Below are 18,994 nucleotides of genomic sequence, written 5' to 3' on the forward strand. Positions count from 1 at the left end.
TGTCAAAGAACTGTCAGTTGCTGCTGAATGCAGGCAATGAAGCGTTTTCGAGACACGTCGCACAGGAACAGAAGTGCGTTTATTGACAAATGGGTATAAGAGCAGCGAAAATCGTTCCACTCGTGTTCATTCCCGCTTTTTTTATTACACCCTCTAAAGCCAAGCACGAAAGACCATCACCTTGCCGTAACCCTCTGCGAAATTCGAAAGGACGCGAACTACGCACATCACTCGATCCATCGTCGCCTTGATCAATCGTATCACTTTATCCGGGAATCCGTATTCGTGCATAATCTGCCATAGCTGTTCTCGATCGATTGTATCATACGCCGATTTGAAATTGATGAACAAGTGGTCGGCGTTAAGTCAGAGAGGACCATGTGTCTTTTACTTAATTTCTAGAAAAACGACTTTAAAGTTTGCAACTCTATAAGTTTTAAGTTTTTCAACAAATGTTCCTGATTTTTTGCTATAAATCATAATAACTATGCATCATAGCATCGCTCTGTATTGATCGCGAAAAAAACGTAAAATAAAGCTTAAAACCGAGAAATTGCTAAATAATTAATTGTACTTAGTCCACTCTGACTGAACGGTTTTTGGAAAATCTTCAACCAACTACATTTCACACTCAAGTTCTTACATATTTGATGAAAAAATAATGCACAAGTAGGACAAAAGTTAATAGGAGTGGTGTATAATGTGAGCAGGAAGTTTAGATTTTGATATTTCTGTTTACAGTGTTGGTTACCATTTTAAATTTTTATGTTCAGTCAGAATGGACCAAGTACAACAGTTCAATATCACATGAAAGGTAGTCAATTAATGAGCTATTTGAGAATTCTTAATTTGAACATTGAATAGCTAACAACTTTTGAATGTATTTTCATAATTCAGCACGTTTTTGAAATATTGTAGTTACACGGTTCATAATAATTTATTCAGAGGACTAGCATTTTTCAAAATTTCGTTCAGACAGAGTGAACCAAGTACACAATTGTTAAATATTCGGTAAAATCAATTTCTTCATGAAACGGGTATTGGTACATTGCAATATGATGCCCAACAGCTACTAAACAAACATATTTTGATTTGAAAAGGGTTGCGAAGAATAAGGTAATTTCAACTATTTTTCTTAGAGACACATGGTCCACTCTGTCTGCACGTGAAATGCCCCAATATGCTTCAACACGATGATCTGTAAAATACGATATTGACCATAATAAAATGGAATTTTACGTGCTTCCTTGACCAATAATCATCAGAAAATGCGTTAGGGAGTCATACGATTTGGAAACGTATCACATTTTGATGATAAACTATTTTATTTATTGGATTTTAACCAATACATATTTTTTCAACTCTCTTGACATCAAGCATATGGTCCACTCTGACTGTACACTATTATCAATTTTTGCAGTTCAATCAAAAGAAAATTGTGCTATAACTCTCGTTAATAGTAACATTAAGAAAATTGGGCGAATGTTCCAAGTAGCCTAAGTAATTCCTGATCAAATGCCCTTAAAATCTAATTTTCGTCAATTTTGTTACTTGGTCCCCTCTGACTTAACGCCGACCAAGTGATGTATGGGCACGGTGTATTCGCGGCATTTCTGTAACACCTGGCGGATGGCGAACATCTGATCCGTTGTAACGCGTTCACCTATGAATCCAGCCTGATAGACGAGTGCACCGCCCGCTGAAAGTTCACTCGGGCAGCGAATTTTGACACCACAGCGGGGTCGACTCTCAACAACTTCTACCCAGCTGAAATTTTTTATAATTTATTGCATCTACTTTTCGCGATGAAGTTGCAAAAATATAGGCTAGTGCATTCACTATATGCATATGCATTACTTTAAATGTAAATTCATGCAAGAAATCAAAGAAAAATATTATCAGCGCATTTTGGTGATGCATCTCTAAGTAGAAGTTTTTGAGAGTCGACCCCGCTGTGCTGTCAAAAAATTTCAGGCTCAGTGAACTCAATATTCATCGATGCACTCGTCTATACTGCCCCATGAACTCTCTTGCAATCGATGTTAGACGGAGGCATACAATAATTTGAGAGAGTTCCCGCAATCCAACTTGTCGCCCTTTTTGTACCGTATTTTAGGAGGCCATTACCGCTTGTAAAATGCTGGATTAATGCTCAATAGTGCATTTTACACCAATCCCCCCTTGAACACCGTGGTTTAGGGTTCATTCAGCCGGTCGGTGTTTCACAGCATCCCTGACTGATGTTTTGCTGTTTTTGTTTTTTATTTTCGCCTCGAAACTTGCACCAGCTACAGCACGCGTCGCCTGCCAAAGTGCCTCCCATCAGGTTGAGCTTGATGGTGTTTGGAAGGAAGTGAATGGGAGACTCCCATCTGCGTGCCCGGATTCGATTCGATTTCGAAAGGGAGAATGACGATGGGACGGGACCACCACCGTCTGCTACGGGTGAGACCTTTTACCGTTGCTGCTGAAGCTAATCCAAGGGGTTAAAATCGAAAGTCATGTTTTCGTTAATTATTAGGTTTCGCGTGCTGCATCAGCGCGTTTCGGAGGAACCTCTGCTGATGGAAGATTCGAGAGTATGGAAGGAGAAGAAGTTAGAAACGAGAGATGAAACTCCTACAACATTCTTCCTGATGTGGCAAAAGGCACGATGCAAGGGAAGTGCAGCCGTTGATTAGCGCTAAAAGCTAAAAGCCAAGTTGTGCAAGAGTTTGTGACTGTGCCTGTCAGTGCCAGATGTAAAAGTAAATAGGGTAGATTGGGGTAAAACCGAGAAAAAATAAAAGGAAAATATTGTAAAACCACAGAGAACAGACATCCAAGACCAGTTTCAAAACGGAGTAAGCAAAAGAACCGTTAAGATTTGAAATGGAAACATATGTATCAACATCGAGATGGCGCTGGTATCGCAAAGTTCCCATGTTGTAGTCAATGAATATAAAACCACAGACAAACAGACGTGTCACTTGGAAGAAAATGCGATAAAAATCATCGTCACGCAAACATAATCGCCCAATGCTAATTATGCTGTGGTACGCAAATCTACTGAGTAGATGGCGGTAGTGAGCAAACGTCAAACAGGAGCAAAAACGATGCGAGCGCCATGAGCGAGCGATTTGCGAACTACGGAATATTTGAATTATCCGTTAAAAAGTGAAACGATAGGAAGTGAGTAGAGTGAGACGTCTGTTTGTCTGTGATAAAACACAGAGAACAGATATCCAAGTTAGAACAAGTTTGCTCTTGAAAGCTGTTTAAGAAGTCAAATTGTTTTAGCTTTGGTAACACTAGCGCCGCAACACAACTTGTGGCGTCGATTTTTATATAAATCTAGATAAATTTTAAAGAGGGTGCAACTCACGCCAGACTCATAATGAAGAGCATTCTCTAAACTGACTTGATTGAAACTGGACGGTTTCGCAGAGCAACCCATAAGCACGAGATCAAAGTGGGCCGTACGGGTAAAAACCTCCGCCGATGATTGTGTGAAGAAATGCATTCTCTTTCATCGCGCTGAATACCGAAGAAGAAACTTGTGCAAGTCTTGCGCACGTCAAATGCTAGGGATAGCAACCCATCGCCGCCGATCGAAGCATCAGATTATGCCGATCACGTTGCCATTGTTTTAATTTGCGGAGGGATCGCTCTACCATCAGTACCATATCGTAGGTCTTGGTAGGCGGCGAGCGCAACGATGGCTGCGATCGTTCAGGAACGAATCTTTCGAATGCCGCGCAAATTCAAATCCCCGTTAGATCCCGTGAATCCGGACCGCGATTTCTTACTTCTCCCATGCAGCCAGTCATCGCAACGGTAATGAGAGCGGGTTAGCTTCGTCGCTGGCCGGAGGAAGCGGTGAAAAAGTCTTCATTTCATGTTTGAAACAATTAGTGAAAGTTCAACAGGGCTGCTTGGGGTAGAGGCAGTGGCGGCACTGCTAAAGCGCCGCAAGATGGCGGCGCCGGCGTTTGATGGGATTTTTTTTCCCTACAAATTCAAAACATGGCTTCAGCTTTGTCGCGGTCTTGGTCTAGCGCAGATAACAACCACAACAGCAAATGCTGGCTCCGGTGACTGACTCTGGGGCTTCTTCGCCGACAACACGTCGTTGATTTGTTGGAATGAAGCGAGAAAAGAAAAGTGCTAGGTAGTTGGAAAATAATTACAAACTAGATTACATAATGATGATTGGCTGATGGCACGCGAAAATTGGCTGCGTCCGTGTAGTTAGCTCGATGCATCTAACACATATGCTCTATCATAAAATCGGAGCAAGTCAACTTGTTCGGGAGCACTGTCATTTAATCCGATTCAAAACAATTATTACTACTTTTATCCATATGTGGAAACAAAAAAAAAGTTCAATATCAGCTGCTTTGTTGGTGTGAGAATAATCTTTCTCTACAATAACGGTTAAACAACTGTATTCATTATTTGTATACACTTTATTAACCCTCGAGTGATCGCGCTGTTGTATTTTGTACAACTCGATGAAAAAATCTCGCTTTTTGTACTCAGCATTAGCATGGTGCTGACGCAGGTAGTCAACCGCGCGAGTTACGGAAGGTTAACGATACTTAATTACCACAATGAGCCATTTTACGAGACGTTTCGGATCAGCTGATCGCTCATTTCATGAATGAAAATTTGACAGAAGGTTGCGCCCAAGCTCGTGAGTGTTAATATAAATATCAACACTGTTGTCGTTTCGTAAAATAGACTATACAATCATTCACACTCTAGTCAACAATAAACAACATTTATACATGTGACAGATCCTACACACCAAAAAATTCTGAAATTTACACGAGACGGATTCATAAAAGAACGTTAACATTTTCAAGACTGAACCACAAATTGGACACAATTTTACGCGCATCATGTAAGTAGGTTAGATGCCAACAAAAGATATTATAGTACAAGATAAAGATTGTCGCTAGTGTAGCCATTGTTCCGGTGCCGCAACATCCCAGGTACATATCTGTCAAAGCTGAATGTGGATGTCTCAAAATCACCACACCGATTATTCTGATCATCGACGACAATCAGCGCGATTTGCATTGGGATCCCTAGTGTCTCTCATTTGCCTCTCAATGTTTCTATCCCAACATTTGATTGCAACCCAACATACTTTTTCGCACAAGCGGATTTCAAGTTTCATAAAACTAAATGAACTATTTTTTCATTAAATAGTTGTTAAACAATCAAATACAAAAAATCCATAACTAATACTCGATTCAGATTACTTGCAGCATCAATTTTAGTACTGAAAATACAAAAGATTTGGTCACTTTGTATGGAGATTGAAATACTCTATTTCAGACGCTTTCACATGTTAGCCTTCCATCGCCAGCAGCTGATCGTGAAAACAAATCGTTTGACAGACGTGGCCCCGGGATGTTGCGGACAGCGACGAGAGCGACAATCTGTATCTTGTACTACAATATCTTTTATGCCAACAAATCAATTTCACCAGAAACGTAGAGTCAGTATCAAATTCATGAGCCACCTTGCTCCTCGGTGAAATAGCTGAGAGGTAAGTGATGTGCTTCATACCCAACGGATCTGAGTTCGAATCCATGCGTGCCAAAATTTTACTTTTAAATGTTTATCTGTCGAATAATTTTCGACTCGAATTGCGATCTGGCGATTGCTAGACGCTAAGAACAAATGAGTTTTATTTTGTGATGTCCTCCAAGATGTAAATTTACATGTTTTGACCTCTAAATTAGTGTCTTTGAAGATGCTCGTATATGTCAGGTTCAGGACATCTAAAATTACATAATTTTTTCTAGGTGTGTACACTGAAAAACAAGAGAACCCAAAATTGAGTATTTTTAAACTCACTTTTGAGTTCTTTTTTGCATCCCTTTCATTCGCTCCCTTTACTGTTGTCAGAGAATGAATAGCAAAACGTTCGATGTGGGAAGCCAAAATTGAGTAAGTGACATAGTACCGAAAGTTGAGTAATTTAAACTGTCGGATGAGTAAAAAGAACTTCGACTCTAGGTACTTTGACCGTATACGCCTAAATGCAAACTACCTACATCAACATCGACTCCATCAACTCAAAATTGGCTTCCCACACGCAACCTCGAAGTTGAGTGGAATGAACTCACTTTTGGGTACTTTTGTTTCTCCGTGTAGACGTAAACAAACACAGAAAACACAACAAAGTCATTTTCATCTTTTAAAGTAAATCATAACATTAGGTATCACAGTTGCCAATTTGTACATAATCTGAACAAGAAGCATAAAAAGGTCTTGTTCAACTATCTTGTTAAGTAATAATTGAAAGTCGAACAGAAAATTTCTTATACCTTTAAAAAGTGTTTCAAATTATCATTGTTAAACCGATACGAAAAGTTGAAAATTGGCTACTTTTTCAATTGAAAAAAGCATTTGTACAGTAATATGTACAGCATAATTATAGTTCAGCTATCATTATACTTTTATAAAGCAACAATTCAGCATGCATGCTTGTTTGTGGATTCCGATCTTCTTTGACTTAAAGCCGAAATCCCATGAGAAATTACGATTGTTAGTTGGGTCAGTAAAGCATCCAAAGATTTTTTCAAGTATTCCTTTATTTTTTTTTTTGTCTAGTTCATTTATTTATGGCTCAATCGCGTGTAACGCTTTACGGAGCCGCAATTCATTATTTGTATTCAGTTACATACAATTTTCTGACTTTCTTAGGTACTCGAGGTTAGTACTGGGAGGAGGCCAGGGTACTCGTGGCTGCTCGAGGTTAGCGGGTCACAAAATTTTAAGGAAAGGCATGGTGAGGATAAGGTTTCAGGGTTCTCTGTAGCACATCCGGGAGGTATCTTGGCTTTTGGCGTCGCCTCTGGTGTTTGCACGGGCTTGTCACGGGTTTTCGTCTGCCGGATGGCCAGGAACATAAAACACAAAAAAGACAAAACACAAAGAAAAAAAACTGAAGCGAAAAAAAAAACAGAAGATTATACCTTTATACAACACATGCGAAGAAACTCATAAATGGACCGCATATAGATTAGATCGCGGGTTCCCAACACATCTCTTACTGGAACAAAGGGTTGTCTACCTCGGGCCTCAAGGGTATCCAATAGTAGCGCTCTGGAGGCGTCATTATCCGGGCATTGCCAAACTACGTGGTCGATGTCATCATAACCGGAACCGCATTTAGTACAAAGCTTGTCGAGCGCGAGGTTTATTCTATGCAAATGCGCGCCTAGCGAGTAATGGTTGGACATGAGTCTTGACATCACGCGTATGAAGTCTCGGCCTACGTCCAAACTGTAATGCCACGCTCGCAAAGAAACATTAGGAATAATGGAATGTAACCACCGTCCCAGTTGACCATCTCGCCAATCACGTTGCCAACTTTGAAGAGAACTCTGACGAACTAAATGGAAAAATTCATCGTGTGAAATTCTTCTATCATAGGTCTCGCCTTCCTGTGCGCCCACCTTTGCGAGAGAGTCCGCCTTCTCATTGCCATAAATTGAGCAATGTGAGGGGACCCATACAAAGGTAATCTTGTATGATCTTTCGACCAGTGCACCCATCTGCTCCCTTATTTTTGTAAGAAAGTAAGATGAATGCCTTACAGGTTTCATCGACCGGAGTGCCTCAATAGAACTAAGACTATCCGAGAAGATGAAGAAATGGTCTGCGGGCATGTTTGAGATCATCCCCAAGGCGAAGTCGATTGCTGCCAGCTCAGCAACATAAACCGAACAAGGTTCCTGAAGTTTGCGGAAGGCGGTGGAGTTTTCATTGAAGACACCGAAACCAGTGGGTCCATTTATGCGAGACCCATCAGTGAAGAATCTCTTACAGGAATTGACATTTTGGTACTTTTCGTTAAATATGCGAGGAATAGATATACATCGAAGTTGATCTGGTATTCCCTGAACAGCTTGTTTCATGGACAGATCGTATTTAACAGAGGAACTGTCATTGGTGAAGTGTACACGAGGAGGATTATAACCTGGGAGGCTTATATCAGATGACATGTAGAAAAAATAGATTCTCATGAATTTTGACTGAGTGTTCAGACTGAGCATTTCTTCGAAGTTTTCAATAACAAGTGTGTTGCTCACTCCACACTTGATAAGTAACCTTAGCGAGAGCTCCCAGAAGCGGTTCTGGAGAGGTTTCACCTCTGCCAGGACCTCTAGGCTCGCATTATGAGTTGAGTGCATACAGCCGAGGGCAATACGCAAACAACGGTATTGAATTCGTTCCAGCTTTATTAGGTGACAGTTTGCTGCTGAGTGGAAGCAGAAAGAGCCATACTCAATAACAGAGAGAATAGTTTTATGAGGTCTTCCGGGTGAGCACCCCACCATGTTCCGGTAATTGTGCGTAGAAAATTGATCCTTTGTTGACATTTTTGCACCAAATACTTGATTTGGGTACCCCAAGTGCCTTTTGAATCAAACCAGACCCCAAGGTATTTCGAAGTCAAAGATTGGTCGATTTCTATTCCCAAAAGATTGAGTTTCAGTTGGGCTGGGTTCCGCTTTTTAGAAAACACAACCAATTGAGTTTTTTGCGGAGCAAACTCGATCCCCAAATCTCTTGCCCAGATTGACAGATTATTTAGAGAATTTTGCAATGGTCTTTGCAACATTTCTGCATGTGGGCCTTTTAGAGAAACCACAGCATCATCTGCAAGTTGTCTTAGCGTGCATTGTCCTTCCAAGCAACTATCAATGTCTTTCACGTAAAAATTATAAAGCAAGGGACTTAAACATGAGCCTTGGGGTAGGCCCATGTAACTAATTCTGGAAGTTGTCAGTTGTCCGAGATTGAAACTCATATGTTTTTCTGACAACAAATTATACAAGAAATTATTTAAAATTCCTGGAAGTCCACTATTGTGCAGTTTTTCTGACAATATTCCTATGGAAACTGAATCAAAGGCGCCCTTAATATCCAAGAAAACTGAAGCCAGTTGCTCCTTTTCCGCAAAGGCCAGTTGAATATCTGTTGAAAGCAACGCTAGACAATCGTTTGTTCCTTTACCCTTGCGAAACCCGAACTGTGTATTTGAAAGCAAATCATTCGATTCAACCCAATGGTCGAGTCGTGATAGGATCATTTTTTCCAACAATTTCCTTAAACATGATAACATAGCAATTGGGCGGTATGAATTATGATCAGACGCTGGTTTACCAGGCTTTTGAACAGCTATTACTTTGACCTGTCTCCATTCTGGCGGAACAATGTTATTCTCCATCAATGAGTTGAACAGGTCCAGTAATCGTCTTTTCGCGATATCTGGGAGGTTTTTTAGAAGATTGAACTTGATCATATCGCGTCCCGGAGCGGAATTGTTTGATGAAAGAAGAGCCATAGAAAATTCCAGCATAGTGAAGGGTCTGTCCAGAGAACCGTCTCCTGAGGATGTTTCACAAGAAAACGGTTGTGCTGGGACTGAGTCTGGGCAGACCTTTTTCGCGAAGCTAAATATCCAACGGTTGGAGTATTCGTCACTCTCATTAGAAGAAGAGCGGTTTCGCATGTTGCGAGCCACTCTCCAAAGCGTTGTCATTGAAGTTTCTCTAGAGAGGCCCTCAATGAAGTGTCGCCAATAACTACGCTTCTTCGCTTTCAGCAGGTTCTTCAGCTGTCTTTCGAGCTTAGCATACTCTTGATAAAGATCTGAAGTACCATGCCTACGAAAAGCTTTGAAAGCATCAGATTTTTTAAGATACAACTGGGTGCAATCATCATCCCAGCCTAGTGTGGCTGGTCCAGGCTTGGCATTAGTCACCGTTGGCAATCACTTTCATGTAACAGAAAATATTCTTCCGCATTCACATTCGCTTCATCGCAATAGGCTCATCAAATCGTCTACGCCGTTGCTCAGAAGCTTTTCGGGTTGCGAACGTCCATGGAAAGAAAGGTTCAAGTAACCATAGAAAACTTCAATGAAGTTTTTCAAACAACGACCGTCATCGACTACTGAATCGACGGTCATGAAGGTCATTGTAGTAGTTACAAAACTACAGTGTTATCCAAATTACTCCACCGTTTTGAATTCTGACCACTGAGAATTTGTTTTCACGAGTAGTCAACACTCTTGATTTATGAAATATAATTTAACACAGTGCGCTAGGCCAACAGTTACAAGAGCGAAACAACGGATTTTGGCCATTACGAACAAATGTTCATTAGTTCATCTATTCATCATTCAGCGCCCCATATCGCACAGCATTGCATCTCAATTATTCTAGGGGGTGCATGGCACCCCCGGTAGTTTCGCCTATGCCTGCTGGCCGCAGTAGGAACGACCTGTTCTTTCAAATGTTGCTCTAGCTCTCACATATGTTCGGCCAAACCTTCTTCAGAAATGCGTAAGAAATAATTAATTAAAAACATTTGCATCAGATATTTATTCACATAAATACATATTAGTTCAATATTATTCACTTTATTATGACTGCAGAGGCGCTGTCGAATATTGAGGACAGCGCCTGGGTGGGCCGAGGGTTGGGATCACCTTTAGCCCTGGACCAGATGAAATCCTACAGTGTGGAGACTTGACTAACTAAACGCGTAAGCTTACGTTCCGCCTATGTTCAGGAACGTTGGGAATGTTCGGCATGTCGATATCAACAGGGCAACGTCACCTTATCGGTCCTTGTTCTTCCAGGGGCTCTTTCACTAGAATAAAACGGGAAATGTGACTTTCCATTGTCAAATAATTCAGCAAGCCTGTACCTACCAATTGTAGCTATACACCAAGTGATGCGCGGACTATAACGGAAACGGTAACAGGAATCGCGTCTAGGTCTAGTAATCGGCCAAGAAGAGTGAGGTTACAAAAAATATCAATATGTAATAGGGTTGATGCATTGACCTACACAATTTTCTTCCGGTAGTAATTAAAACGTAAAATTACGAAATGTTTGAGGTCGAAATGTTTGAGGAATAAACTGGGACTGATGGGCTGACGGTCAAATTGACTGAAGGTCAGAGTCTGGGATGGTCGAACAAACAAACAAATCGTTACGGTCAACAATGGTTTCTTGGTTACGATTTACCCATTAGCGTATGTGATCTATGGTTGCTAACATCGCGATTGCTTGCGCAGGTCGTTACGAGCATAACCGTAGCATACTTGTGAATCTCGTGACCAATGCCAGCCGCTGGTCTTCTTTTGAAGGTTGCACTTGGAACTCGTCGTTTTTGTGATTCTAATGCACTCTTGTATATCAGTTCTGACAGGAATCGATATTCATCCAAAGGTGGGAGGGGATCGAATGATTCGATGCCAAAAGATACCGCTTCTGCATATTTTTGCCAATCGATATTCCTTGTGAGGTCAAAAGGAACCTGAATTGGTTGGTCTGACCTTTCACTATTATGCTTTGTGGTGGTTATAATGGGCAAGTGATCACTACCATGAGGATCCTCGATTACCTTCCACAAGCAATCGAATGATAGTGAACTTGATCCCAGTGATAGGTCAAGACGACTTTCTTTGCCGTCAGATGCAATACGTGTCACTTCACCTGTATTTAAAATGTTCAAATTGAAATCGTCGCACAAATCATAGAAAATGACCGCTCTATTATCGTCATATGGTTCGCCCCACCCTGTACCATGTGCGTTCATATCACCCAGAATTAAAACTGGATGTGATAGTGAAGAAACCGCATTCCAAAGATGACGGCGGTTAATTGAAATTCTTGGAGGAATGTAAACGGAAGCTACGCAAAGATCTTTACCCTTTACGTTTATTTGGCAAGCGACGATTTCTACGCCAGGATGAGTTGGGATTGGAATTTTATAAAATGAGTAACTTTTTTTTATCCCCAAAAGTACTCCTCCATAATGATCATCTCGGTCCTGGCGAATGATGTTGAAATCGTGGAAGTTGAGTTCGTCTTCAGAAGAAAGCCATGTTTCACAAAGTGCAAATATATCACAATCAGAGTTGTGAACCAAAAATTTAAACAGGTCCAATTTAGGTTTTAAACTATGACAGTTCCACTGTAGAACAGTGATCATATCTTGAACCTCGGTTGATGAATTATCCATCAAAAGATATGATCGAAGCAAGGAGGGGCCATGATTGTGTCAAATTCCGAAGATACTCTTCTACTGCTTGGAGAAAAATGTCTAGTATGCCTCTGAAGGAGTCGGAAAGTCCGAGGGCATCATATAAGCGATCCACAAGGGCCCTAAAAGTGAACAGTCCTCGTTTGGGCTTGATAGATTTTGCTGAAGTTCGAGGAGCTTTTGTGGCTTTTTTCTTGCCACCTTGTCGAGTATTTCTTTTTGAAGTATACTTAACAGTTGGAGGCGGAGGTTCTAGGTCCTTGCTGCAGCAAGGAACTGCACCATCAGAGACCTGCTTCTTCGGAGTTTTTAAATTCCCTCCGCCTCCTTTAGTAGTTGTCAAACTTATGAGGGAAGACTTTAAGAAAACCTTTCGGCGCAATCCCGGGGAAGATGGTGACTTCCTTTTTCCGGATGCGTGTACCTCCGAAAAGGATCCACCCTCATCAGTTTCGCAATCGTCCTGATCATCGGAAGACAACTCCTGATAGGGATTTTCAACTGGGACAGCTGACTCAGACATATTAGCGGGCGTATTAAATGATTTCACCATTTCCGCATAAGTCTTCTTGGAGCGCTCAATGATTGAGCGACTCTCATTTTGAATACGCTTTTTGTATGCCGGGCATTTTTGCAACTCGTGTAGTTCTTTACCACAGTAGCTACATTTTTCAGCTTCCTGTGTGCAAGACTCGTCGAGATGAGCTTGGTTGCATTTGCCACAACGGGGCTTGTTGTCGCAAAAGCTAGCACTGTGACCAAACTGCTTGCAATTGGTACAGTTAAAAACCTTCGGCCTAAAAAGACGTACTGTGTAAAAAGCATTATCAATTACAACAAATTCCGGGAGGACGGAGCCTGGGAATGTCACTCGAAAAGACCCTGACGGTGAGTAAACTTTCTTGTCACCTTCCATGGATGCCTTTTGAAGAGGTTTGCAATCAAGAATACTCACATCAGCGATCGACCTATTATTGAACCGGCCTACACCGGTCTTGATGTCGTCGCAGGTCAGCGTTTCGTCGAGGATCTTCCCCTCCACCTCCACTTCTCGTGCATTTATGTATAGGGCGTATTCACATGAAAACAACTCGTGCTGGACAATTTCATTTGCTGCTTTGTAACTAGGTGCGGTTACACGCAGCTTGGACTGTTTCACTTGGTGAATAACAGTCCCGGGATACTTACGCGCCAGCTCTCGAGAAATTGAGAGCACATTCAAAGGTTTGCATTTGCGCCGGAAATAGACAACCCAAGGCCCAGGCGAAGATGGCTGGTAAAACCGCGTTCGAGCAATAATATCTTTAGGAGGCGATTCGCCTCCATTGGATCCCCCCATAAGGGATCCAATTCAATCCTCAAAGAGTAGACAAAAAAAAAATATATACCAAAAATAGAGAAAACCAAAAAAACGGTTGCAATTCAACTCAAAAATTAATTTCAAATTTGACGCACCCTGTGTGGAGCGTTATAGAGAGAAAAAAAAAACAAAAAGTAAATCCCACGGGTACTTTTATTTCAAACTGATTTATACCCCTTTATACGGGGCATACCGGGAGAGAGACAGAAGTGAAGTAAAAAAAACAACTTTGGTTCGGCGGAGCAAAATAAATTATTACAATGCAGTGGGGAATAGGTACGAACAAAACAATGCTACTTAGGGCCGATTTCTTCACCTCGGCTTAACCGGTAAGCCAGGCTTACCCATATAGTTAAACCTGGTTTAACGCTTAAGCCAGGGTGAAGAAATCGGGGGTTAGCCTTCTATCCTCGATTCTACTGCAGCTGTAAGCCGACCGCACTGTAGGTAGGTATACAGCAACCGTGTCTCCTACTGCTCTGCTGCTATACAGATGCGGAAGATTATCGTTCACTGATGACTGTTTGTGACGACGATGATAACGGTGGCACGATATTAGACTGATTTAATCAGCTAATTCGCTTCCTTCACGAAGCGCAATAATCACCTTGGGCACTGATTGCACTATTTGGCTACTAGTTAAAACTAACTGATCAAAAACCCACTCGGGTGGTGGGGGAAAAAGACCAAAAAACACCGTTGCAAAAGTGCCACATGATGAGAGCTCAGCAAGGAATCAAGTATTCCTTTAGAAAATCTTCTAAAGTTTCTTTGAGAAAGCATTTTTTCCAATAATTTTTCTAATCTCTAGGAATTTGTCAAGGGATTCCGCAAAGAATTCTTCTTCTTATTACTCTAGGAATCCGCAGCGTTTCAGGGATTTTTAGGAGGTGTTCAGGGGAATTTCAGCAGCATTTTAGGGGGGGTTCACGTGGAATTCAGGGGGACTGCAGTTACATTTTAAAGAGTTGCAGGATTACCAATGGTTTCAGGGCAAGTGTTTCATAAGGGTTTCAGGGCAGTTGGGGTGTTCTTTGGTCATGTAACTCATTGAAACCTACCACAACCCGTGGAATCCCCCTGAAATTTCACTGAAATTGTACATTAGAACCTCTCAAACATTTCAGAAACTCCCTGAATCCTCCTGAAATGTTCCTGAAAACCCTTTGAAGGCCCCTGAAACCAGAGTTGTGTAATATCAGTCTTGTCAGGTGACTATTGATATTGCACCATCATCACTATCACTCCAGGCCGTTCAATATCAAAACGAAAATGACAGGCAACAACCTGATGTTGACCCGCACTCTAGATCACAATCATTGCAACTGATTGATATTTTAGTGGTTTTCTCCAAAATTCAAACTGTTTTGTGACCAAAATGCAAAACAAAATAACCCACATATTAAAATATCATCTTGGTAAATCTTCATTTGGATTTATAAACGAATTTTAAAGATGGCCTATCAGTGATATCTACACACCATCACAGTCAGTCCAGTGCTGATGGAACAAGGAAAGTGACGGTGACTCAATAGAGCGCACGCTGACTTGGATCGTAGTTGGGCTATCAAAATCAGCGATTTGCTTACCATTTACAGTGACAGTGTGCAACTCTGCCTGAAACACTTTTAAAACTTTGTGATCACTGAAACATTTCTTAAACTAAACAACCTGAAACACTCTGAAATATCCCTAAATCCCTCTCAAAGTCCTCTGAAACCCTCTGAAATGGTACTGAAACCTTCTGAAATCCGCTGGATACAGACAAACAGATGTAACACCTAGAACAATTTTCGTGAAATGCACCGCCCAGCTCACACTACCATCACTATATAGTGAAAATGTTTCACGAAACACTGCGTTGTGCAATATCGTCAACAGAAGGCGCTAGTGTGAAACATCAAACGCATAGAAAATCGATGCGCGTACGTTTGGTTCTGAAAGCCACAACTATGAAGATTTAAAATGATCGTTAAAGCATGGTCGATGAAAATTTCGCCAGTATTACGTCTATTTGTTGTGCTCCGGAGCTCGATAAAGATCGCTCACGTTCCGTAGTGTCTATAATCATGTTTTCTCAATCACAAAACGGCAACTGGAGACATCTGGTCGTGAAGCGCAACAGCAATATTTTTTCACATCCCTGATCATCGATATTTCTTCCGCTATCTTGGGTATAAAAGGTAATCAATGTGAAGAACGATTTTTTTGCCATGACAGAAAATTCCACGCCGATGTTATCGACAGTGTCAACGAGAACAAAAAAAAACTGAAGATGGTGAGTGTTATTTTTGTGAGTTGTAGAAGTTAAAGTTAAAGTTAAAGTAGAGTTTAAAGTGGAATCTAGTCTACACACATACAGTCATTTATTGAAAGATTCCTGGAAAACGATAGAATCGACTACTTCTACTGTTTCTCTTGTCATTATTAATACTTGCAGTACATTGGAAATATATTAAAAGCATTAAAACGACCAGGTCTACTGTGCAGCGTTATTGAATACAACTGAACTAAACAAGGGAACGGCGGCATAGATGTGAAGCAAAAACGTTGGGAGTGACGTTGCTAAGAAAGTTGACGTCACTCGATTGGAGATCCTCTTCCTGGGATGGGACACAGGAATTTAACCTTAATGTCTTGGCTCGAAAGCCTATGATTAAGTGCTATTCAAGGTGCTTTTGCACGCTCTTGAAGTCAAGTTTAAAGTAGAGTAGAAATAAAGTAAAATTGAGTTAAAGTGAATTTGAAATGAAGCTAAATGCTTACCTAAAAGTTAGTGATGTGAAAAATCTGAGAAGAAAGATGTTTATACCTACTGTAGTCCTGGGAACCTTCCTGCCGGTGATGACCATTCTGCTGTTCGCTTTGTTATTTATCATGTTTTAGCCGAAAACGTCATTTCTCTGAGTAATCAGCACTGCCTTGTGGCGGAATATCGCTTCACACAGCACACATCAACTGTAAGACCTTCATTGATTAACTTTGCTGGAATCTCCTTATATCTGAGTAATCAAGTAAATTTGCATGTTCATTAGCACTGCCTGATGGTAAAATTTCGTAATTTTTAACGACTCATCATTTGAAAGTCCTTGATACACCACACTACTTTCCCGATGACCCCTACTCTTAATAATCAGGATTCTGGGATGCATTAGATGCAAATTTCATTAATGTTTCTTCAGTATGTTGGAAACATCGAACAAATGCACAGGTCTAAGCACTGCTGCGTCGTCAAGAGTAGAACTAGTGCTGCGATTGATTGGTCTCAAACGAAAGGTCTGAATCATTCGTTTCTGTCTCTTAAAGCTAGAGTCATTTAATATCTGAACGCAAAAAAAACTTACCTGTCTCGGAAATATGTTATTGAAATAAAAAATATACCACTTATCATATCTTGGACAGTCTGTTGATTCACCTGAGCGGCCATTTTGTTCCACCATCTTTGCATCTGTGTTGCATTCCGACCACCTTTCCACTCTTCTTCAACTTCTGCTTGACAATTGCCCAATATTTCTCGATTAGGCGGAACTGAGGGCATTTGCTAGATTGATTTCTCTTTTGATAAAAACCACCCCGTTGTCTTGATACCACTGTAGCTTTTCTCTGCTGTAGTGGCAACTTGCCAGAACTGGCCAAAACTTAACAGGTCCATTGTGAGCTGTACAGAACGGTAGAACACGCTTTTTTCAGGCACTCCTCCTTGATCATCAACTTTCTTATTGGCTTCCATTACGCATAACTTTTGAGAAACGAAACCAATCGTGACAAAATTTTCAGCACTGAAGGAAGCAACATTCCAAAACAAACTGCTGTCAACATTTTTCGGATCCGACCACCAGGGGCGCTGTAGTAAATTGAACAGTGCGTCCAGATATTAAATAACTCAAGCTTTATCAACCATAAATGACAAGCAATTGATATTGTGCGAAGTACGGGCTTTTTGTACACCGCACTGATTTTGCCAACAAACCCTGCTCTTCAGGTTCTTCTAGTTATTATTATCAGGATTGCTTCAGGGGTTCTTCTTGACATTCCCTTAATAATTCTTCTAGATTTTCCCTACGAATCACTTTGGGGATTCCACTAGGAATTGTGGGGTGTGAACAACGATAGTGTCATTCCCCTTGCCTGTCCTTCCCCTAGCAAGCATCAGTGACAGCAAGCATCATGCCGTGATTGTCAGTGCGATGCTGCCTCATTGAGGAGTGGAGCTTTGGCGGAGTAAGTAGCCTTGATCGTGTGCCCCGTACAATGCCAAGTGATTCTACTGTAGTTTGCTAAGATGGCTGGGAAAGGATTGTTCTGGTGAGTTACATAATATTCACAGAAATCACTCATCGAATTCCTGTACGTTTACACTAGGCATTCCTTAGGTAATTGTTCTCCGAATTACTGTAGGGATGCTTCTGAGCATTCCTCTAGGAATTCCTTTAGGGATTGAATTCCTCTAAAGATTCTCCCAGGAATTTTCCAGGGAATTTCTCTAGGACTCTTTCAGGTACTACTCTTAAAATTTCTATATTCGACTTGAGATTCCTCTTGGGATAATTTAAGATATATATCTAGGATTTCTACAAAAAAATATTTAAGAAGTTACTTTAAGCATTCTTTCAGAGATCCCCATTGAGAAACTAAGGATTTTTTAAGGATTACACTAGAGATTCCTTCTGAGATTGCTCCAAGAATTCCTCTAAGGACTTTTAAAGATAGAAGCTCCCTTGGAATTCTCTAGGAATTCCATTTCTCTTAAAATTTCACCAGTAATTGCTTTAAAGGAGGTATGTGGTTTGTAACCTAATAGGCGCATACAGGGTGAGGGTGGTTGCAGCGCACTACATATATGGTTTGCTAGTTGATAGTTTTTCAATTAGGTTCGTCGAAGTTACCTCGTGTGTGTGGTTTGGCCCGTACGGGGAGATGATGAACCGAGACGAACACGAGGTACCCAATATACCTATACCTACCCAATATAGCTAGGTGGTTGGTAATTTCACTTTCGAAATTACTCACAACAACAACCGGAGGATTGCTGGAAATCGTTTGCGCGAATTGAGCGCATCCATCGGCATCGGGCATGCAGGTAGGCAGGCGGTCGGAAGGTAATCAGAGTAGGGGAGAAATCGGTCAAATGCGTTTCTTAGAGATAAAGGTTCGATTTTTACAAAGGAATATTTTAAAACAGGGTCCTAATGCTTTACCTAGATTCTTTAAATCACAAACAATGGTCCAAGAATACATATTTACTTATTTTTCGATGTTTTCATTTTATTGATTGTGGTTGAAAATGTATATTTTTAAATTATTAGATTTTGTGTCCCACCCCTTGCTTTAAACCCATGATTCGAGGGATTTTTTTCACCGTGTACGTCCGATAGAAAAAAAAATATTTTCGAAACCCCAGTGTGAAAAATGTCGAATTCCTGAATGTCCAGCTCGACCTCAAATGTCAAACTATTAGAATTGTTTACAATTTTGTTTATTTCGAGTTATTACATTATTCTTTCATTTTTAAAGTTCGGGAAAAGAATTGTTGCGACCAAAATGCCATGCTTGACCGCATTCTTTAAT

General features: G+C 40.9%; 2 protein-coding genes across 3 annotated transcripts in view; one reads left to right on the top strand and one right to left on the bottom strand.

The window, feature by feature from the left end:
• The window catches only part of LOC134285016 (homeobox protein 5-like), a 231,767-nt gene that overhangs the window by 41,510 nt on the left and 171,263 nt on the right, over window positions 1-18,994 (top strand). The gene's annotated exons all lie outside the window — the stretch shown is intronic.
• LOC115268329 (uncharacterized) lies at window positions 144-18,877 on the bottom strand. 2 transcript variants are annotated; one of them, XM_062844872.1, is made up of 2 exons: window positions 10,727-14,142; window positions 144-10,665 (listed from the first exon to the last, which is right to left on the bottom strand). In XM_062844872.1, the coding sequence occupies exon 2, from the start codon at window positions 8,382-8,384 to the stop codon at window positions 6,969-6,971; it is 1,416 nt and encodes a 471-aa protein (XP_062700856.1). In that variant the 5' UTR covers window positions 8,385-10,665; window positions 10,727-14,142; the 3' UTR covers window positions 144-6,968. The 2 variants fall into 2 exon arrangements, with proteins under 2 accessions (XP_062700856.1, XP_062700857.1); XM_062844873.1 differs by having other exon boundaries at window positions 10,357-10,665; window positions 10,727-18,877.

The sequence above is a fragment of the Aedes albopictus genome, chromosome 1, assembly GCF_035046485.1.
Source record: "Aedes albopictus strain Foshan chromosome 1, AalbF5, whole genome shotgun sequence".
NCBI lineage: Eukaryota > Metazoa > Arthropoda > Insecta > Diptera > Culicidae > Aedes > Aedes albopictus.